At 41.8% G+C, this 22,684-nt stretch overlaps 4 protein-coding genes across 4 annotated transcripts; 2 read left to right on the plus strand and 2 right to left on the minus strand.

Annotated features, from left to right (window-relative positions):
- Window positions 1-1,522: 1,522 nt before the first annotated feature.
- LOC102379082 (olfactory receptor 49-like) lies at window positions 1,523-2,455 on the minus strand. The gene has a single exon (XM_006037432.1). The coding sequence runs from the start codon at window positions 2,453-2,455 to the stop codon at window positions 1,523-1,525; it is 933 nt and encodes a 310-aa protein (XP_006037494.1).
- Window positions 2,456-6,262: 3,807 nt separating this feature from the next.
- On the minus strand, window positions 6,263-7,195 carry LOC102379321 (olfactory receptor 49-like). Its single transcript, XM_006037433.1, has one exon. The coding sequence runs from the start codon at window positions 7,193-7,195 to the stop codon at window positions 6,263-6,265; it is 933 nt and encodes a 310-aa protein (XP_006037495.1).
- A 4,888-nt stretch (window positions 7,196-12,083) lies between these two features.
- LOC102379569 (olfactory receptor 6X1-like) lies at window positions 12,084-13,103 on the plus strand. The gene has a single exon (XM_006037434.1). The coding sequence runs from the start codon at window positions 12,084-12,086 to the stop codon at window positions 13,101-13,103; it is 1,020 nt and encodes a 339-aa protein (XP_006037496.1).
- A 7,807-nt stretch (window positions 13,104-20,910) lies between these two features.
- LOC102379809 (olfactory receptor 6X1-like) lies at window positions 20,911-21,909 on the plus strand. Its single transcript, XM_006037435.1, has one exon. It carries the CDS (start codon window positions 20,911-20,913, stop codon window positions 21,907-21,909), a length of 999 nt encoding a protein of 332 aa, XP_006037497.1.
- Window positions 21,910-22,684: the final 775 nt, after the last annotated feature.

Here is a 22,684-nt window from a genome sequence, read left to right on the forward strand (position 1 = left end):
AGGACCTGGAAACAGCACTTGCATTTTACTTGGATTCTATGTGCGGGTGACTATTAAGGTCCTAGAGCAGCAGTAACTTCCACTGGGGAAGCAGTTTAAAAGCTGAAAGTCTCAAGAAACAAACAAAAAAAATGCTGAAGAAGTCATGGCACCTCAGCTGCCTCTGTCGGTTCTTTGTTCTGTTAAGTACAACTATCACTGCTATTAAGTATAATGTCTGTTCACTTCATGCATTGATCCCTATTTTCTCCCTGAGAAACAGGCATTCACATCACTGATACGCCTGAAATTGCAACACAGCCCTGTGTTCCTCCCCTGTAAAATCAAACCCCTGAATAAGAACAAGTTCCCCCGTCCACCCCAACAACCAATATCACCTTCTATGTGATTAGATCAGCCCATGCTACCCCAAAACAGAAACCCCAACCCCCAGTACTCCTCTCCCATATGGGAGTAGACGCTCCAAACCCTGCCGCAACTAATCTTCCCCCCGCTTCATGTTCCCCACTCTGAGGACACAACATTGATTCTTGTTTTGAACCTCAGATCCTGGTTGGGGGTGTCCTTGGGCAGATCCTGGAAATGTATGCACTACTGCACTCATTTCCATCACTATCAGCATGAATAAAAGCTAACCTCTTCAAAGGTCTGAAGCTTGCAGATGAAGACTCAGATAGATTGACTGGTTTTCAGACCCCTCTACACACCTCTACCATTGTGCTGGAAGCCATTTCAAATCTCTGAGTTCAGCAAAGGACTTAGATGCAGAATATTAAAGGTATTTGGATGCCGAAGGATCCCAACAGGCACCTGATGGTGTTTAGAGTCGTTTGGAGTTGTCTTCCTTCCTGGGCATCCTCACCAAGTCCAAAACCAGGAACGTATGCAGGAGCAGGGGAAACATCCAGCTTTCTTACAAGAGGGTTGATTAATTATTCTACTTCTAGCTTAAATTGCTATATACATAGAATAGACCAAGCAGACAAGGTTCTTTGTGTAAATGTGATATCTTTTATTACACCAACTATATAGTTGGAAAACCAAGTTCCTTACACAACACATGCACACATTTTCAGAGCTGGGGACATCCCTGTGGGAAAGAGATAGTGCTGACCTGCTGGAGATATTTTTGGAAATCCTGCTCCCCAGTCTGAAAAAGACAAAAGACCCGTTTGAACACTCAGGGACCTGTGGATTCACACCCTTCAGGGAGGAAATGTTGACTTTCATTGAGGCTCAACAGCCAGCTTTCCAGAGGAATATTGCAGTCACTGTTATTTCATGAGCAAGTGGGGAGAAGGGTTTCCTTTTCCCAGCCTTACACCTAACAATTTAGGGTGTTTAGGAGCCTTGTTTGCCCCATTTAACCACAAAAATATCATGAAGTATTTCCCAGTCCACAAAATGACCTGTTTGCAGCTAGGCATAGCAGGAACCTGCTGTGCATCTTTTGAGAAGTCAGGTGCAACAAGCAGAGAGCAGCCAAAGGAGAGGAGACGGGAACTAGCTGAGAGGTATCACTCTATGATGTGCATTTCTTCTTGATGATAGTTTCCCTCAAGGCCTGTTTGACAGCCTCATTCCTCAGTGTGTAGATGAAGGGGTTGAGGGAGGGCGTCACCACAGTAGTCATCAGGGCCACTGCTTTGTTGAGGTCCAAGGAGTTGGTTCCCGTGGGGCGAACATGCATGAAAAGGTGGGTCCCATAAGTGATGCTGACCACGGTGATATGGGAGGCACAGGTGGAGAAGGCTTTCTGCCGCCCTTTAGCTGTGGGGATCCTCAGCACTGTTGTGACAATGTATATGTAAGACACTGTAGTGACCACCAAGGAGCTGCAGAGAAGCAGCGATGCCAGAATAAAATTCATCAGCTCCACGGGACGGGTATCAGTGCATGCAATTTTCTCCAGCGCAATATTGTCACAGAAAAAGTGGTTCACTACATTCGGGCCACAGAATGGCACCTGTAAAAAAAATAAACCTGAGAAGAAAATGGGAAAAAATGACCCAGACCAAGCAGCCAAGAGCAACTGGATGCAAACACGGTTGTTCATGATGGTGGTGTAACGGAGAGGGTGGCATATGGCAACATAGCGATCAAAGGACATGATGGCCAGGAAGATAAACTCAGTCACACCCACAAAGAAGTAGAAGAAGCACTGTGCCATGCATGCATGATAAGAAATAGTCTTGCTGTGGAAGAGCAGCCCAGCCAGCAGCTTGGGCACTGTTATGGAGGTGAATAAAATCTCCATGACAGAGAAGTTCCTCAGAAAGAAGTACATAGGGGCATGGAGCCGATGGCTTACCAGTGTGATGGTGATGATGAGCAAGTTTCCAGACACGGTGACCAAGTAGAACATGAGAAAGAGGAAAAAGAGGATGATCTCTGTCTGAGGGCTCAGGGAGAAGCCGATCAAGATGAACTCTGTGACCCTGGTCATATTAGCCATGGGTGCTAGCCACTGCTGCTGCTACTGATGGGGTTTAATCTGTAGAGAATAGAAAGTCACACCACTCATGATGTTTACTTATAAAGGATTTAAAAATGGAAATAATATATGTGCATTTAAATACATCATTATAAATGATGTGACCGAAGCAACAAATGTCCTAGAAAGTGTGAAATCTGTAACCCATTTCTCACAAAACATATTGGACAGCCTAGTGGAAATCACAAAGTAATAGCCCACTCCCTTATCTCTCCTCTGTGATTTCACCACACACATTTTTACGAAGGATACCCTGAATGGTAACGTGCTTTTTCTAGGGGAAATAAAAAAAATAAAAAAAAATGATAGATCCTCAACTTCATCCAGACATCGCTGTGCATGAGTGTGGTAAAGAAATGTTTTTGCACATCAGCAGAAAGCTGTATAGATTATTTTAAGTTATCATAAGGCAACTAATTCTTCTGGTATATAAAGGATTTTAAAATGGAAATAATAAATGTGCCTTTACATATGTCATTATAAAAGATATGACTGAAGCCACAAATATTCTAGAAAGTGGGAAACCTGTAACCCTTTCTCACCAAACATATTGGACAGCCTCGTGGAAATCACAGTCACAGCCCACTCTCTTATCTCTACTATGTTATTTTATCACTGACATTTTTAAGGAGGACACACTTTATGTTCATGTGCTCTTCCTTTAAAAAAAATAGTGAAACAGATTTTTGATAGATGCTCAATTCCAGCCAGACATCACTAGGCATGAGTATGTTAAAGAAACTTGTGTGCACATCAGCAGAAGGCTACATAGATTATTTTATTTTATCATAGGACCACTACATATTGTTATATGTCTATAGTTTTGAGTCACAGCTGGAACAGAAATAAAACTGGCCAACCTGATATAGAAAAGTAACACCAGCAAGGAATAGTGCCTCTTTCCAGTACTTCCAGGAGTGAAGAAGGGTTGGGGTGGATGCCACAGCCCGTCAGCAGCAGCCCATCTCCCTTGTCTTTTCAAGCCATGAAATTAAAGAAGACAGAGCATTAGAAAATAAATAAATGATGGAAACAAATAAGGTTCTTGTTTCCTTGTCAGGAATTTTCTGCCATTAAACAGGCTCGCTCTGTCTCTGTCTTTCTCTCTCTCATGCACACTCTCTTTCTGTTCTCCCCTCCCCCCACCTTCTTGATTTGTACATACATGTCTATGGCAGAAATGTCTCTGCTCTCCTCTTCTACAGGATCCAAACTTATTTTCCCAATTTATGTTAGTTTATACTGCAGCAAAACATTTCAAAACCTATTATAACCGTTATAACGATTTTTGATTGGACAACAACCAATGGATGTTGTTTATGTGCCTGCTGACTCGGAATTACCAAGGGCACGACAGCATTGACGTGTTGTCACAAATGGAGACTATTCACTGAGGACTCCTTGTGTTTGCCCGAGTGGTATTCATTGTGAAGAAACAGTTCTCTGCAAAGAGTCAAATGACTTAATTATGGAGTGGGACACAAGATAAATGAAGACGGCCAGAGTTCAAAGGGCAGTGAGGAGATTCATTTTGAGCCATATTGATGTTAACAGGGTGCCCGAAGAAATGTTCTGAGTTCAGGCCCACCTCTTTATAGGCACTGTACATGCATGTACTTGCATTAATTATCAAACATTTAGGACCTAAAATGAAAAAGCAAGTGAAGGGTTCTGTGCATGCTGTACTGACACCCTTGAGGGATTTAGTTAGGGCCATGGTGAAAAGGCACTGAACTAGAAGCTCAGAAGTACACGACCTGCATAATAGTCTTATGTGCTCAGAGTAACACAAATGTAGGTAGTCTGATTCAAGTGACAGCTGAACAGAACAATTGACTTTAGAGGCTTCAGAAGGTAGAGATGGGGAAAAGATGGCTTTATCATGTGGACATCTCTCTTGAGATGAAGACGCATGCATTTTCCTTGAGTGAAAACTGCAGCAACTCCACTATTTCACCTCATTTATACCATCTGGTGATCAAGCCCCTTGTATCTTCCAACTATGCTTGACGCAGGGTGCTAGCCCTATGACATTACATGGTACTTCAAATCTCCTGGGAGATGATGGATCTGACCCCATGGGGCTCTGGCCCCACTGATTCCAGGGTAGTTTGAGATAGGGGGTCTGGATCAGTCCATCCATACGATAGTGATCTTGAGCAGCCTGAACCACTACTTGACCAAGGCATGTGGCACTGTTCACAAGTGTGCCTACCTTGAAAAATCCCTTCCAGCTTTCCTATGACCTTACGGCTATAATGTGTGTGGATGGTGCGGCATCTCTATCAGGTAGAATAGGATGGACATGCAGGTGACGGTCACTCCCTGAAGGCGCTCTACCTGTCCCCTGCACAGTGGAGGCATTAGTGCCTCTGCACGGGGGCAGAGAAATGGAGTCTAGGAGTGCACTACGCTTCCTATCGGCACAGTGGAAAGCACTGGCCATGTATAAGTGTAATTGGATTAAAACTTTCAATGGGCTGGGAGGACTGTGAAAGGACACGGAGGGCTCAGAGCTGTGGATGCTGAGTCGGGGGCATGAACCTGTCCACCTAAGCTGTAGATAGTGATGGTATTTTAGATACAGAGACTCTCCCCGTGCATAATATGAAAAAAATTGAGACTCAGCTCTGGTCTCTAGACTCATATATGAGGTCCAGGCAGATGTGGTTTTTGGTTACACCAACTAAATAGTTGGAAAAAAATGTTCTTTGCAAGCTTTCTAGTACAAAAAAACCTTCATCAGGCTTAGGGAGGTCTGCTGTTGCTTTGTGTTCTGCTGGAGGGAATAGAAGGCAATCTGTAAAATGCAGGTCCAGGCACCTACAATTTAGCTTTGGTGATGCTTTGTATGTCTAAGGCCCGTTTTTGGACTTAGCCCTGATGTCCTGATTTTCCGAAGTGCTGCTCACAGATTTCATAGACTTGCATTTTTACTTGGATTCTGTTTGGTGATGAGCAATCAGGTCCTAGAGCAGCATAGCTTGCACTGGGGAAGCAGCTGAAAAGCAAAAAGTCTCAAGAAAGAAACAAACAAAAATGCTGGACAGGTCACAGCACCTCAGCTGCCTCTGCTGTTCCTTTATTCCTTTGGAGTGGCCTGCCTCCCTGGCCATCCTTGCCAAGTCCAAGGCCAGGAACACATGCAGGAGCAGAGAAAATATCCAGCTTTCTTACAGGAGGGTTTATAATTCCTTTTCTAGATTATGCTGCTATATGCATAAAATGGACCAAACAGACAAGGTTCTTTGTGTAAATGGGATACCTTTTATTAGAACACATAAATAAGGTGGAAAACCAAAATCCTGACACAACACATGTGCACATCCTTAGAACTGGGGACATCCCTGGGGAAAAGAGATAGTGCCAGCCTGCTGGAGATATTTTTGGAAACCCTGCTCCCCAGTCTAAAAAGAGAAAAGATGCCTTTGAAAACTCAGGGACGTTGTTATTCAACCCCTTCAGGGCTGAAATGTTGCCTTCAACTGAGCCAGCTTTCCAGAGGAATTTTGCAGTCACTGTTATCACATGAGAAAGTGGGGAGAAGGGTTTCCTTTTCCCAGCCTGACACCTGACCAGTCAGGTTATTTAGGAGATTCTTTTTCCCCATGTAGTAACAAAAATACAATACAATAGTTCCCTGTCCATGCAGTGATGTGTATGCTGCTAGGGTTAGCAGGGGACTGATGTAGGTATTTGAGAAGTCAGGTGCAACAAGCAGAGAGCAGCCAAAGGAGAGGAGAAGGGAACTAGCTGAGAGGTATCACTCTATGATGTGCATTTCTTCTTGATGATAGTTTCCCTCAAGGCCTGTTTGACAGCCTCATTCCTCAGTGTGTAGATGAAGGGGTTGAGGGAGGGCGTCACCACAGTAGTCATCAGGGCCACTGCTTTGTTGAGGTCCAAGGAGTTGGTTCCCGTGGGGCGAACATGCATGAAAAGGTGGGTCCCATAAGTGATGCTGACCACGGTGATATGGGAGGCACAGGTGGAGAAGGCTTTCTGCCGCCCTTTAGCTGTGGGGATTCTCAGCACTGTGATAAAAATGTGTATGTAAGATACTGTAGTGACCACCAAGGAGCCGCAGAGAAGCAGCGATGCCAGAATTAAATTCATCAGCTCCACGGGACGGGTATCAGTGCATGCAATTTTCTCCAGTGCGATACTGTCACAGAAAAAGTGGTTCACTACATTCGGGCCACAGAATGGCACCTGTAAAAAAAATAAAGCTGAGAAGAAAATGGGAAAAAATGACCCAGACCAAGCAGCCAAGAGCAACTGGATGCAAACACGGTTGTTCATGATGGTGGTGTAACGGAGAGGGTGGCAGATGGCAACATAGCGATCAAAGGACATGATGGCCAGGAAGATAAATTCAGTCACACCCACAAAGAAGTAGAAGAAGCACTGTGTCATGCATGCCAAAAACGAAATAGTCTTACTGTGGAAGAGCAGCCCAGCCAGCAGCTTGGGCACTGTTACGGAGGTGAATAAAATCTCCATGACAGAGAAGTTCCTCAGAAAGAAGTACATAGGGGCATGGAGCCGATGGCTTATCAGTGTGATGGTGATGATGAGCAAGTTTCCGGACACGGTGACCAAGTAGAACATGAGAAAGAGGAAAAAGAGGATGATCTCTGGCTTATGGCTCAGGGAGAAGCCGATCAAGATGAACTCTGTGACCCTGGTCATATTAGCCATGGGTGCTAGCCACTGCTGCTGCTACTGCTGCAGTTTAATCTGAAGAGAATGGAAAAAACACAGAAACTCATGATGTTTGCATATAAAAGTTTTAAAAATGGAAATCATATATGTGCATATATATATATACACACACACACACACACACACATCATTATAAATGATGTGACTGAAGGAACAAGTGTCCTAGAAAGTGTGAAATCTGTAACCCTTTTTTTCACAAAACATATTGGACAGCCTAGTGGAAATCACAAAGTAATAGCCCACTCCCTTATCTCTCCTGTGTGATTTCATCACATACATTTTTATGAAGAATACGCTGTATGGTAACATGCTCTTCCTAGAAAAAAAAAAGATTGATAGATCCTCAACTTCATCCAGACATCACTAGGTGTGAGTATGGTAAAGAAATGTGTATGCACATCAGCAGAAGGCTATATAGATTATTTTATATTATCATAGGGCATGTACATATTGCTATATGCCTGTATCTTTGAGTCACAGATGGAAAAGAAATAACACTAGCCGACCTGATATAGAAAAGTAACTCCAGCAAAGACTACTGCCTCTGTACAATACTTACAGGAGTCAAGAAAGGCCAGGGGAGGCTAATGCCAGAGCCCAGCAGCAGCAGCCCGTCTCCCATGTCTCTTCAAGGCATGATATTAGAGAAGAACATGAAGTACTAGAAAATAAATAAAGAAATAAAAGAAACCAAGTAGCGTTCTTGCTTCCTGATAATAAAAAGTCTTTGCATTAAACAGTCTCTCTCTCTTGATTTGTACATAGGTGTCCATGTCAAAGATGTCTCAGCCTTTGTCTTTTACAGGACTCAAACTTATTTTCCCAATTGGTTGTTAATTCATACTGTAATAAACCATTTTTTTAACCAAGTATAACAATTTCTGATTGGACAACCATCTTTTTATGCTGCATATGCTCCTGCTGACTCAGAATTACCTAGGACACAACAGCATTGATGTGTTCCATCAGACGTCACCAAGGGAGAATATTCACTGAGGTCTCCTTGTATTTGCTCTAGCGGCATATAACATGAAGAAAGAGTTTTATGCAAAAGAGTCCAATCACTTAATTACGGAGAGGGAAACAAGATAAATTAAGTTGGCCAGAGTTCAAAGGACAGTGAGGTGATTAATGTTGAGCCGTATTAACATTTCCAGGGGGCCGATGAACTGTACCAAGCTCAGGACTACCCCTTTGTAGGCACTGTACGTGCATGTGCTTGCATTTATTACCAAACATTTATGATTTAAAAGGAAAAACAAAACAAAACAGAGGTTTCTATATTCCATCTATGTGGGATTTAGTTGGAGCCATGGTGAGAAGACACTGAACTAGATGCTCAGGAGTGCACCACCTGCATAATTTTCTCCTTTGTTCAGAAAGTAACACTGATGTCCCTAGTCTGATGCAAGGGGTAGCTGAACAGAACAACTGATCTTGGTGGCTTCAGAAGGTACAGATAGGGAAGAGATGGCCCTATCAGGTTTTGGGCAGGAAGAAAGAGCAGATGCCAAGGGCTGAAGAAAGGGGAGATATATTATAGAATAGGAACTAGGGAGCAGAGCATAGCAATGAGAGATCTGTTCTTTATGATTCTATTGCTATGACTCTGATGATTCCCTTACACCATATACCTTGGAAGAGACATTTTGGTGCAAGAGCAAGGCCTAGCAGCAAAACATTACCAAAATATCTAGGAAAAGCAACGTGTGTAACAAAGACTGAAGCTAGAAGGAATGTTTTAATGGTACCATACCATGCTAAATAGAAAGGTATTTTTCATTACAAATATTTTCCAGTTTCTTTTGATTTAACTCCATTGACAGGGGAATGATAGGCTAGGCTGCAGTGTTGCAGAAAATGACCTTGTGGTTAGACTGCACTGTAAGCGGATATGAGCCTAGAGTGTCCTCTTGGTGCAAAACCCAAAAGCCAACAGACAGCACAGTGGTCTTTAATAATAGCAGTGTTACTGGCAGTACTATGAGAAGTGATATTTCTATCCTATTTGGCCCTGGTGAAGCCGTTCCTGGAGTGGTGTGGCCAGCTTTGGAGACCCGACTTCAGGAAAGACAAGGGTAAAATAGAAGTAAAAGCAGAGTAGCTGACAGACAAGCAAAGCTTTCCCCTCCACCCCATGCCATTTCTTCACTTGCCATTGTCCCTGTCTCTCTGGAACGACCTGAAATAACTGAAATGTGTGCAAGAAACCCTTTCCAAAATTTCAAGACATGTTGCTTTGGTCAAGATCAGAAAATCCAAAAAGACTTGACTTCCTCTAAAATCAAACTTACAAAGCACTTTGTTTGTTGCTGCAGCTAGGAGGTATCCTCTGCTATTGCCTTTATAAATTACAGGCAACAACTCATAAATATATCAAGGTGAATGTTCTGGACAAAGAGTTTTTTCACTGAAAAATACAGTTTTAGATAACCTGTGTATTCACAGGTTACAATTCACTGGTACAATTTGTGTATTCATGACAAATTTAGTAAATTGTCTTGGCTAAGAAAAGAGAAGGGAACAGTGGGCAAAACTACACGTTCATTAATGAGCTGTAATTACAACACATCAAGTTTGGTGCCTGTAATAACCGGTACCAGCCATAATCAACACTACTGCACAGTAGTGCCAGCGCACACTTTTCAGGTGACACTAACGTGCAGTAGACTAATTCTACTGCACATTAGCATGGTTTTTGCCTGTCATGCTAACGAACAGTAGAATTAGTGTACTGTGCTTGTAGCTTCTCATGAAGAAATGCTCACAGAGTGGGGTAAGGTGAGTCAAAAATTTAAATAAAATAAATCAGGTTTTAAAATTAAATTGAGATTTTAATTTTGAAACAAGGCTTTTAAGATAAGTTTTTTTTTTCAATGTAATTTCAAAAGCAAATTTAAAAAGTAAAGAAAGAAAAGAAAACAAAGTGAATCATTTGGGTTCAGTTCAATAGAAATGCTTCAATTGACCTGAAATGAACTGGATGGGGTATTTTCTCCAAGAAAAGTGAAAACATTTAGTTTCAGGTGGGCTTGAATTTAATTATTTTTCCTTTTATTTTCCATTCATTCATTTGAACCACAAAAATGTCAGCTATTCACGTATCTCTACTTACCATAATGGAAGATCACTGGATTCATTATTTAGGATGGCCAGACTGTGCACCTCTGGAACCCAAATCCTCATTCTTGACTGACACCCCACCAACACCCCCAACGGATCCTCTTCCCTCCTCATTATCCAGGTTGTACTTCCCTCCCAACTATCTTTTGTTGAAGTGGACCCCTTGTCCCAGCCCTGACCAGATGCCCATCCTTAAGTTCCTTAACTAGTGTCTGTTTAACTCCCATAGCTGATGCCCGTCATGTCCCAGCTGTAGCCAATTTACCCAGCCAAACATACACTTATATTCTAAAAAAATTGGATAATATAAAGAGATTTGTTGACATGAACAACAATGAGCAGATATTTATTTCCTATAGTGTGTCTAACTGGTAGTTTCCAGCTGTCTGCCCAGATGGTTTTGGCTCTGGTTTTACACTGTGGATGTGGAAGCATATGTTTGCAGACTGAACATGGCTAGGTATGTATGTGGCTATGTATGCATACATCTGAATGTATGCCCTGGAAAACAAACAGGGAATTTCAGGACCATTAAATAAGTGCTTAGGGTCCTTCTTCATGAAGGCAGAGACTCGGTTTACAAGTGACCCTTGCTTACAGTGGGTTTGAGCCTGCATCTGGACTAGAAGTACCTAATCTGATCATACATTTTCATTAGTAGTTTCAGGAGCTGGTTCATGGTAGACTCCTGTGGTTTGTCACTGTGAATATCCCTAGAGGAAGACTCTCTAGGGCTTTGAATGAAAATCTGGTGGTGGTGATAATATCTCACACAACTAGTGACAAACATGGCAAGTTGGAGACAGTACTATAAATAGGATGGCTCTGAGAAAACAGCTTCAAGTTTAAGCATAAGCCAATTGGAAATGCATTTTGTAGTAAATGTCTTGTGGCTAGCTTTTACCGCACCCAGTTGCTAAATGGTCTTTCAAGAGTGAGAAATAGGTTCCTTAACTAGCTGGGTGAATAGAAGATGGGACTACATGAAGACAGATAGATAGATCTGGGAGGATAATTGAGAAAGGGAGGCTAGATAGGGAGGATAATTGAGAGAGAGACTTTGAAGAGACTTAAAATCAAGTACCAGCATCCTTTGACCAAATGTTTAGTATGTTTTCATTGTAAAGGATGACTGGAAAGAAGGTCATCTAATGATCTCTAAGTGTGGCTTGACAAAAGTTAGAATTGAGTTCTGTTAAGTAAAGGCTATTTAAGTTTTCCAATATTTTACACAGCCCATTGTTGTTAAGTGTTTCCAGACAAAGGATAAGATTTTTGCCTTTTTTTCGATCATTTAAGCTGAAAAGCAAATGTAAGTATCTGCGTGTGTGTGTGTGTGTGTGTGTGTGTGTGTGTAAAGGGGGATATGTGTGTAGATGGACATGTGAGTAGACGCGTACAAAGTTTTGTCTGTTTTATGGGAAAGCTGCTTTAAGGTTTCAGTGATGCCACTAACTCTGGCAGCTGGCAGACTCAAGAGATTTGACAGAGGTGCATCTCTGATCTGCTTAGGCTATTCATATAGTCTTTTAAAGACCAAACTAATTAGACTGGGTGTGGGGGCGGGGACGAACGACCAAAACCTACTGGAAGAGATTGATATAGATTATCCTGGAATATGCTGGATTGACTGAACTGAACTAACAATGACAGTTTAGAATAGCATAAGAAGTGCCCAAATTACAAGTTAAACTCCTCCATTCTTTTATAATTTTAGGACCAGGGCCTCTGAAGCTGAGACATGCCTCTGAAAAATTGCACCAGGGTGACTGAATTCATCCTCCTTGGATTCAGAACTACCAGGGACCTGAACTTTGTCTTGTTCCTGGTGGTTCTTCTCCTCTACCTTCTATCCCTCATAGGCAATGGCCTCATCATCATCATGGTGAGGGTTGACCGCAGGCTTCAGACCCCCATGTATTCTTTCCTTAGCAATCTCTCCTTCCTGGAGATCTGGTACACCACTGCTATCATCCCCAAAATGCTGGCCAACCTCTTATCAACCAAGACGACCATTTGTTTCTACTGCTGCATGGCTCAAGGGTACTTCCATTTCCTTTTTGGTATCACCGAGTTTTTCATCCTCACAGTGATGTCCTTTGATCGATACTTGGCTATCTGCCATCCCTTGAGATACACGGTACTTATGACCATGCGGGTTTGCTTCCAACTTTCTTTGGGTGTCTGGGTTGGGGGGTTCCTCTCCATTTTTCTGCAAACGTTTCTGGTGCTGCAGCTGCCCTTCTGCTGTTCCAATGTGATCAACCATTACTACTGTGACATTGGGCCCCTTCTCAAGGTTGCCTGCGGGGACACCCAGCTCATCCAATCTCTGGGCTTCATTGTTGCTGTGTCTGTGATACTCAGTTCCTTTGTATTCACGGTGGTTTCCTACATCTTCATCATTGTCACCATCCTGCAAATTCCTTCCAGCAAGGGGAGGCAGAAAGCATTTTCTACCTGTACTTCCCACCTGACTGTGGTTAGTATCTTGTATGGTGCAGTTTTCTTCATGTATTTAAGGCCCACTGCCCACCAGTCCTCCTTTAGCCTCAATAAAGCAGTTTCTGTGTTGAACACTGTCCTCACCCCCATGTTAAATCCTTTCATATACACCCTCCGCAACAATGAATTCAAAGTGGCTTTGAGGAAGGCACTGGATTGGAAGGCAGTGGGTTTGCCCAAAGCTAGCCAGGTGGTCCATGGTGACAAACAATGCAGCTGGATACAGCACAAAGGTGCCTGTGCAACCTTGCACTGATTTCACATGTGATCATATCCATTAATGATCGGACGATTGCTTTTTCCTTTCTATTTGTACAAATCCCCAACCTTGTGTGTTATTTGTTGTCCTTTTTGAAAAGAAGATGATAGGAAAGGGACAGGTCATCAACTGAGCACAGTTACTAAGGTTTCCCCAAGCTGCTTCACAGACAGATGTTTTCAAAGCCTATGGAGTTGCAGCAGGAAGTGTGTGCCTACTGTCTTAGGGACAGCAAAGTGCTGGCAGTGGATTGCAAGGCTGGTGTTAACTTTGATAAACAGGACCCATATGATGCACGTGGTAGCAGAAAAAGTAGGAAGAAGAAAGAGACCTGCCAGCTCCTAGTCCTATCTGTGGCAACTGGCAAATTTGGAAACTTGCCTGTTTGCTTGAACTTATGACTGGAAATGTCTTTATCACATTTTGCTTGTGTTCCTATGTTTTGCTATCATTTCTTGTCTGTATGAATCTACCTGTTGCCTCTTCTCCTGTACTTTCATTGTAAGCTCTCTAAACAGGCACTGCCTTTTTGTTCTGTGTTTCTATAGCACTTTGCCAAATCTGATTCTTGCCCTGGCCCAGGACTTGAGTTCATAGATACCTTAATACTAATCCAATCTCTATTCTTTCTATCCAGAGAAGTTTCTGAAGGAGAGAGAGAATATTTTGCCTTGTAAATAATTTTGCAGGACAACGCATTTTAATAAAAAATCATACAAAAATAAAGCTCTATTTGCTTTTTATTCCATGACTGATCACTAGCAGGATGCAGCCAGACAGAGCTTCACATTCCCATGGCTTTAACATGGATTTTTTTTTTCTTTTGCAAGGAGAAGCCACATTCAAAAGCTTATCATGAATAATGTGTGGCTTGCACTTGAAAATATGATGGTGCTAATATTCAGCTGGATTCTGTTCCCTTTGTTTTGAGTTTTGCCTGGTTCTTGGGTTGATCTACCGTTATCAGTTGGACTTTTCAAGGCATAAAAATGGTATGATGAAAAAGTAAAAATTATCAGATTCTACTTATTCAGAGGAACCAAAGAAGGGGGAGAAACTTTACTTCACGTTCGGATGCTGACGATTCACCATTCCTGGAAGGGCTAAATCAAGATTCATGCAATTATCAACTCCATAAAGAATCAATTAGTCTCCAGCCTGCATGACAGAGGAGTTTAGATGCTTTGATTCTTGTATCATGAAGAAATTAAAAAAAAAAAAAAGTTTCCTTTGTTTTTAGTTACCATAACAAGAATACAATTTAATATATATATATGTTTAATATATTATATATATAATCAATTTAATATAAATTGAATATATATAAATATTATATATAATTATATAATATATTTCTATAAATACATCTATAAATAAGAAGCAACAAGATCTATAAATATATATCTATAGATATCTATTCTTACCCTTACCCTTACCCTAGATCTATCTATCTATCTATCTATCTAGATGTATGTCTATATATCTATAGATATAGATGTTTAAATACAATGATGACACAAAGAAACAGTATCTGATCCTCTAACAGCTTCCCATCTAGCCTTCATGCTGACATACCTGAGAGGTTGGGTAGTATCCTCATACCCATTTGAAAGTTGAAAAACACAGCATTACAGAGAGAGGATGGATGGGATTTTTACATCTCAAGATACAGAAGGAGGGTCGTCTGGGGTCTTTTCAAAGTGCCTCAAGAAGGTAGGGGTGTAGGTTGTAGCCGTGTTGGTCTAAGGACATAGGCAGACAAGGTTCCTTGGGTGAATTTGATATCTTTTATTAGACCAACCCAAATAGTTGGAGAACAGTTATTAAGCAAGCTTTTGGGTTCAAAAACCCTTCGTCAGGCTAAGGAAGTTTCAGCAGTTGGTGTGTGCTCTTCCTGGATGGTAGGCACTCTTGAGCTAGGGAAGTGGAGCGATTTTTCTACAACAACAGGCCTGAATGTTGTGAACACTATGGATTCTTATTTGAAATCTCTGGGTTTATTTTGTGAATCATGTGTACAGATCTAATGCTGGGGGATTGAGATGTGTGTACATCTCAACCAGGGAGCCCGGGCACCCTGGCTGAGAATCACTGGGCTAGGATCTCCATCATATGTAGGACCCTAACAATGCAGATGAGCCCCCAAAGGTAAGAACCAGCTCATTCACAGAGGCTTGTGGTGGGATTTAGGCATCCTAGTCACAAAAGTATCCCAGCTTGTTCCTGCCCCTCAAGAAGTAGGCAGATAAACTTCTGTCAGTGACTCCATTTCAGACTGCAGCCCAGTGGTCAAGGAGGCTGAAAGGAGGTACCGCTTGGTTTCACTCCATGCTCCTGAGGTTACTTACAATTTTTATCCAATGGCCACCGAATGACTAAATGGTCTTTACAACAAGTTCCAAGACCTAGAACTCCCCCCACTAAAGAAATGTTGTCACTACATGTCTACAATGACACACTCCATTTTGTTTGCTTCTTGGATTGTTTCTTTATTTCACATGTAATGCACATTAGTTAAAAACATGCATTCAACCTTTTAGGAGAACTTAAGCCCTAGACCCCCCTCTCCCAGGGGAACATTTTCCTAACTGGACCAGAGAAGCATTTTCTCACTTGCTGCCTTCTGGACCCATGACTTTATCCCTCAGCTTCCCAGTGGACCACTCCATGAAAGACGTGTCCCTTGTGCCATTCCCTGTTAATAAAGCATCCCTTTTGGGAAGTTAGAGACATGGGCTTGATTCCACCTAGACTAGGGAGGAACAAGAAAACAAAAGGTAAGAGTCCAATTTTCTGAGTGCACTGATCTTCACAAAAAGAAAAAAAGGAGTTTTGCAGGTGATATCTTTCCTTGGACCAATTTCATGGGTTAGGGTAGACTTAGACAAGCTTCTGTGTATTACAGTACCCTTCCTTTAGCTCTCTTTAGATCCTGTAGAAAAAAGCAAACCCAGGCAAAATGCTGGAAGACAGATGCTTAATCCAGCATCAATACTAAATTAATAACTTGGTCTCAGGCAGCCCCTGGGGGGTGGCACCATAAATACCCGTAGAGGAAGAACCTCAAGGCTTTGGAAGGAGACCTAAAAAAAAGGAAAGACTGTAAGATAAAAATCAGTCTAATAGAAGAAAGGAAAGACTGTAAAATAAAAATCAGTCTAATAGAAGAAGCAGCCCCTAACTGTAGAGTGAGCGCATCAGACCTACAACTCCCAGTCGTAAGATACTCTTTCTGGGTTGGGGATTCAACTTTTCTGGATAGCAAGGTATCTGGGTAAACAGACAGGTGGGTAGGCAGGAGGCATATACTGCACAGGAAAATAGTGAGCAGACAGAGAGGTTTTTCTAATAGAAAGTCAAAATAAATTTCCAAGAGGTTGTAGGGAATATTTTTCTCAATCTTTCAAGCTGAAAGGCCAATGTGAGTATCTTTCTTCTGGGCAGAGATAAATATATCTGTGTGTAAGGGAAAGGATTTATTGGTAAGAGTGTGTGTGTGGTGTAGAAATGCAGAGCTGTTTGTATTTTTTTAGTATAGTATCAGAGTGAGCACATATTCCACTTGTGGTTATATATATGTGTGTAAAGGTGTCTATTTGTGTGTGCATGTGAATAGGGTTTTTAACTGGATGTATAGGTTTTTGTGTTCATATGTGTGTTGGAGTGTGAGAATAACTTATGTAAGTACATATGTGGAGGCAAGTGTGTGAAGAAACACATGTGGACATATTTTGGTAGATGAGTAGAGCTATATTTTTGTATGTGGGAGGTCTATGTATACGGGTAATTTCTGCTATGTGTTACTCAGCCTATGGGTCATTTCTGCTCTGTGTTAATGTCTCAGGGTGCATGTTTGTCCATGCCCTGGATGTGTTGCCTTTCCTCCAGTCATTTTCCTTACTGCCCTGATTTTTGCCAATGCTTTCTGCGATGGAGTGACCAAAACTGAACAAGTTATTACAATGAGAATTCCCTGTTAATGCATAAAATGATGGGAATTGAATTGAATTGAATTGAATTGAATATGGGATTTCCATTTGGGAGGAAACTGAAGTTGCAATACCAGGTGCTGTGCCAGTTTGAAGCATTCTGACTTGGACCCTCCTGGTTTCCTCTTCTATCTTCTGGTAGAACAGGTGAAGAGGATCATTACTAAGATCATAGAAAATCATAGAAAATGAGGGTTGGAAGAGGACCTTAAGAGGTAACAATTCTCACCCCCTGCTCAAAGCAGGACCATCCCCACCTACATAAACCCAGCCAGGATTTTGCTGAGCTTGGCCTTAAAAACCTCCAAGGATGGAGAGTCCACCACCTCTTTAGGTAACCCATTCCTATGTTTCACCACTCTCTTAGTGAGAAAATGTTTCCTAACATCCAACTGAAATTGCCTCTGCTGCAACTTAAGACCATTATTTCTTGTTCTCTCATCTACCACCACTGAGAAGAAGTCCAGCTCCATCTTTTTTTGAATCATCCTTTAGGCAGTTAAAAGCTGCTATCAAATCCCCCCCTCAGTCTTCTTTTCTCTAGACTAAATAAGCCCAGTTCCCTCTGCCTCTCCTCATAAGTCATGTGTCCCAGCCCTGAACCATTTTATTGCCCTCCACTGGACTCTTTCCAAATTGCCCACATCCTTTCTGTAGTGGGAAAAATGATGAGGGAAAGGGAGGGCTGGTGGAACAGTAGGAGATTAGAAGAGATTTTTTTTTTTACCTGAACAAAGGTGAGAGTGGAAATGATTGCTCATAAATCCATAAAAGCTCTTGTAGGGCAATTTTGGAACAAGATCAGATGAGGATATACAGGCTGTGAATAGATTTACTATGGAAATTAGGCTCCTAACTATCAAAGGTTCTGAAATAGTCTCCCAAAAGCAGTAGTAGGAGCTGCAATTAACTTTAATATTTTTTGTAACTTGTTTATGAAGGAAGTCATAAATTTGCCCTGGATATCAGCAGACTGGACCAACTGACTCAGGAGATCCCCACCCATTCTGTGACCAGCATTATTTTAACAACTCCTTTTTAGCTGATGTATTAAAGCTGAAAACTTCTTGGAGAATATCTCAGTCCTTCCACTGTTTCATACAATTCAAGGCCAGTAGGCATGAATGACTTGTGATCTATTCTGACTTCTTTGTGACAAAGCCCAGAGCATCTATTTCAATCGTGGCTTTGGTTACAGCTTGGGGTTGAGCTAATGTCATCTTTTTTTACAAATCAGCCAAAGCAGAATTTAAAAGTTTCATGTGCTGGAGAGTTCAACACATTGATTGGGAAAATGTTTCAGAACTAATGAACTTTAGTATCAGGGATTTCTTTCTATTTGAAGTACAAGTGTAATGGATTTCAGTTTTCCAGATGCTGGAACTTGTTCTACCTTTGTCTTATGGCACAACCACAGTACAGTCTACTGACTGCTCCTTTTTAGTAAGGCATATAATTATTCTACTTCTCACTGTTATCTTAAGTAATGTAGAAAATGATTAAGTTATTTCCTTGCAGTTATTTTTTATGATGAAACAGTCATCTTAATGCCCAGTTTGTTAATTTTAGAGTGAGCCATGACATTGTTAAGAAAAATAAAATATAGTATTTAGCTTCCAAATTAGGATCATTACACTCATTTCCATTTCTTAGGAGTTCACCCAGGCCTCTGCAAATAAACATTAGAGGAAACCCTCGCTATTCACGGGTTCAGCATTCACGGTTTCAAATCTTTGTGAATGCCAAACCTGCATTTTAAATACATTTTATACATCTACAGGAGCTCCTCGGGAGCTCCATACTTGCTGCCGCTGGGCTCCCACCTCCACTGCTGGGCTCCTGCCACCGCTGCCACACTCCCACCATCGCCACTAAAGCCGTGCCCCCACCCCCCCTCCTTATTCACCGATTTTGGCAAGGGTCACCTGTACATTTAACTCTTCACAGAGTGTATTGCAGAAAATTAAAGCCTTAAGATCTTCTGATTTAACAAGATCCCCCTTTATTCCCTTATGCGGACAACCTCAATTTAAATTTAAAGATGATACAAGAATCTCAGATATCTGAAAAAAAGGATATAGCTACAATAAAATCCATCCTTAAGGCTGGTAATCTTGTACCTTTGGTTATAATGGCAGAGAAATGGGACAGTATCTGGAATCACTTTGTAAAACCTCTAAGCCATTTGCTTTTAAGATTTTTGTTTTCAGAACAAGACCTTCAATATGTTCTATTGGACCCCAGAAAAGGTTATTTAAAACAGGGTAGAGTTAGCCTCGGATAACTACTGTTGGAGATGTGGAAATCAGGTTGGGTATCTTCATCATATTTTATTCCTTTGTCCTAAAATTACTAGTTTTTGGTTTAGCACATGTGTAACGTTTTCTAAGATACTTAAAAGTAATAGGGCTGTGTGAAGCTTTGGGAGCTGATTAGATTCAGAGGATATTTGGCCCGATTCGACGGCCAAATCTCGGAATCCAAATTTAATCGGGAGACCCATTAAAAGCTCCGAATTGAATCAGAAGTCTATGAATTGATTTGGAGAGATTTGGTGCTGATTCGGAGATTTGGCCATACACTAAACAGGCAACAGTCCTCAAGGTCACTGGACACAGCTGCCTCCAGCTGGTAAGTAATCCCTCCCTCACTGTGGGGGCATTGATCTGCCCCCACCATGCCTCTTTCCTCCCCAATCTACCCACCACAACAGACTTACCAGCTGGAGGCCAGCGTCCAGCATCCTCAAGGACTGCTGCCTGTTTAGTCTATTGCCGAATCTCCAGATCCAAACTGGCCGAATAGAGTCAGGACAGTGATTCGAATCACTGAATTGAATCAATGTCCCTCCATGTCAGTCTAATCTGAATCCAAATCAAATACTTGCCGCTTCACACAGGCCTAAAAATTAACATGGTACCTACCAGCACCAGATGTATAGATATTGGGGATTATAGATTCATTACCGTTGTCATAAAAAACTGGCTAACTACAGTATTTTTGGTTGCTAAATGGGTAATATTAAGAAAATAGAAAATTCCAAGTGTACCTTAATTTTTAAAAGAACTTACACATGTTGCATTACTGGAAAATATTACATATGCAAATAGACATAACGGGGATCAATATGAAGAAATATGGTACAATATTAATCTTCTGTTAAGTGTATAAGTTGATTTCTTTTAGTTTTGGTATCCTTTAAATGTATATTTGTTAGTTGGTCGTATTAACTAGACCGTTTCCCTAGTCTCTACTAAATTTACAGCATGTATCTTTAATTATCTATTTTGTAATACTTTGGTTTTTCCTTCTTATTGCATTTTACTTATTAGTTTATACTTTATTCTTTTATTGGTTTTATTTTATTGCTATATGAAAATTAATTCATATTACAAAAGAAAAGAAAAGAAAAGAAAAGAAAAGAAAAGAAAAGAAAGCATGGTGATGGCAAGAGTTAGGACTGGGGTTTAAAAAAATAACAACTAGTGACCTGAGTCCTATTGAAATTCAGTGTTAGTGGACTCTAAACTTGTTTAGGATGCTTTAGAACTGCAGCTAAATCTCTTGCATAGGTAAAATACTCCATGGCTGTGTGGTCTCTGTGAAGCGTCTAGCACTAGCTATTGTCAGAGATGTTAGACTGAACTAGATAGATATATCCTCTTACTTTGGAAATTGCAATGTCCTATAGCAGATCAGACTAACTATAACACAATCGATAAGAGTTTTAGAGCTGCAGATAGGTTTTCAGAGATGGAGGTTCAACGTTCTCCCCTCTCTTGTTCCTGCAGGTTGAGCCCCTCAAGAACTGGGACATGTTTTTGGCAAATGGCACACGCAGTGTGACTGAATTCATCCTCCTTGGATTCCCAGTCACACAAGGGCAGAATGTGGCCTTGTTCCTCCTCATTCTCATCCTGTACATTTTATCCCTTGGGGGAAATGTCCTCATCATTGTCGTGGTGAGGACTGACCACAAGCTGCAGACCCCAATGTATTTCTTCCTCAGCAACCTGTCCTTCCTGGAGATCTGGTACACCACTGCTGTTGTCCCCAAAATGCTCGCCAACCTCTTGTCAACCAGGACGACCATTTGCTTCTACTGCTGCCTGGCCCAGTTGTTTTTCCATTTCCTTTTTGGCCTCACTGAAATTTTCATCCTCACAGTGATGTCCTTTGACAGATACTTGGCTATTTGCCAGCCCTTGAGATACATGACTATAATGACCACGCAAGTCTGCCTGCACCTTGCCCTGGGCACTTGGGTTGGAGGCTTCCTATCCATCTTCACCCATATCATCCTGGTCCTGCAGCTTCCTTTCTGTGCTTCTAATGTGATTAACCATTACTATTGTGACATTGGGCCAGTGCTAAAGGTGGCCTGTGGGGACACCCAGCTTATTGAGTTCCTTGGCTTCATTATTGCTGTAGTGGTGATATTCAGCTCCTTTGTATTCACAGTGGTTTCCTACATCCTTATCATTGCCACCATCCTGAGGATTCCTTCCAGCAAGGGGAGGCAAAAGGCATTTTCCACGTGTGCCTCCCATCTCATTGTGGTCAGTATCCTATATGGGGCCCTTTTCTTCATGTATATGAGGCCTGCCCCCACCCAGTCCTCCTTTGGCCTCAACAAAGCAGTGTCTCTACTGAACACTGTCCTCACTCCCACATTAAACCCCTTCATATACACCATCCGGAACAACGAGGTCAAAGAAGCTTTGAGAAAGGCACTAAGTGGGAAGGGGCTGAGGTTTCCCAATATCAGTGGGATTGTTTGTTTTAGAAAGCAATGCAGCTTAATGCAGACGTGAGTGTGCGCGCATCCCTGAACTGGGTTTAGACGTGATCCCATTCAGTTCTAGTACCCGGTGGAAATGATGTAAAGCTCCTATTTCACTTGAATTCACTACTAAAAATGTCTCATTTTCATCTGGCTTGTACCACTTTTTTACTTGCTCTCCCCAGTCTGTCCTCATCTACCTCTTGAAGTATTTCTGCATGCAAGGCCTTGTTACATGGTAATTTTGGGCAGGTCCTGGAGCTTTTAACCCCGGATCATCCACACATTAACACCTTAGAGTGGTTTTAAGCATTCATTATGGGGCCCTACGTTATGCCAGTCCAAGGCAGGATTATCTCTGATCTGCACTAACCCAGCTCCTGTTCCATTAAGGTGTGGCCACTTCCCACAGATGTGTCACCCAAGTTGAAGTCCTCCAGCATCCCAGGATCTCTTACAGCCCCACCCATAGAGCAAAGATAGAAGCCTGTCCTGGCTCACCAACCCTCTATAGGCAACTCATGGTTACAGCTCCTAGTCCTGCCCCTGCTCACCAGGGTTGTAGTGGCAAGTCACAGCTGTGCAGGTGGGGGACACGATCAACATTTATGTGGCTCACAGCATAAGGTGTAACATCGCCTTTAGATTGTAAGCAACCTGGGACAGGGCCTGTCTCCTTGTTCAGTGAATATGTGTGTGGGTGGGTAGGTGCATCACCTAGCAAGTAGGGCTCCTAGTTCATGACTTGAATTCCTAGATATTATGATTCTACTGCAAATATTATTACTTAACCTACTACTACTGCC

The sequence above is a fragment of the Alligator sinensis genome, unplaced genomic scaffold (assembly GCF_000455745.1).
Source record: "Alligator sinensis unplaced genomic scaffold, ASM45574v1 scaffold526_1, whole genome shotgun sequence".
Taxonomy (NCBI): domain Eukaryota; kingdom Metazoa; phylum Chordata; order Crocodylia; family Alligatoridae; genus Alligator; species Alligator sinensis.

What these genes read in the sequence shown, in the direction of transcription:
- LOC102379809 (XM_006037435.1), top strand. Translation starts at nt 20,911, where the DNA reads ATGTTTTTGGCAAATGGCACACGCAGTGTGACTGAATTCATCCTCCTT.
- LOC102379321 (XM_006037433.1), bottom strand. Translation starts at nt 7,195, where the DNA reads ATGGCTAATATGACCAGGGTCACAGAGTTCATCTTGATCGGCTTCTCC.
- LOC102379082 (XM_006037432.1), bottom strand. Translation starts at nt 2,455, where the DNA reads ATGGCTAATATGACCAGGGTCACAGAGTTCATCTTGATCGGCTTCTCC.
- LOC102379569 (XM_006037434.1), top strand. Translation starts at nt 12,084, where the DNA reads ATGCCTCTGAAAAATTGCACCAGGGTGACTGAATTCATCCTCCTTGGA.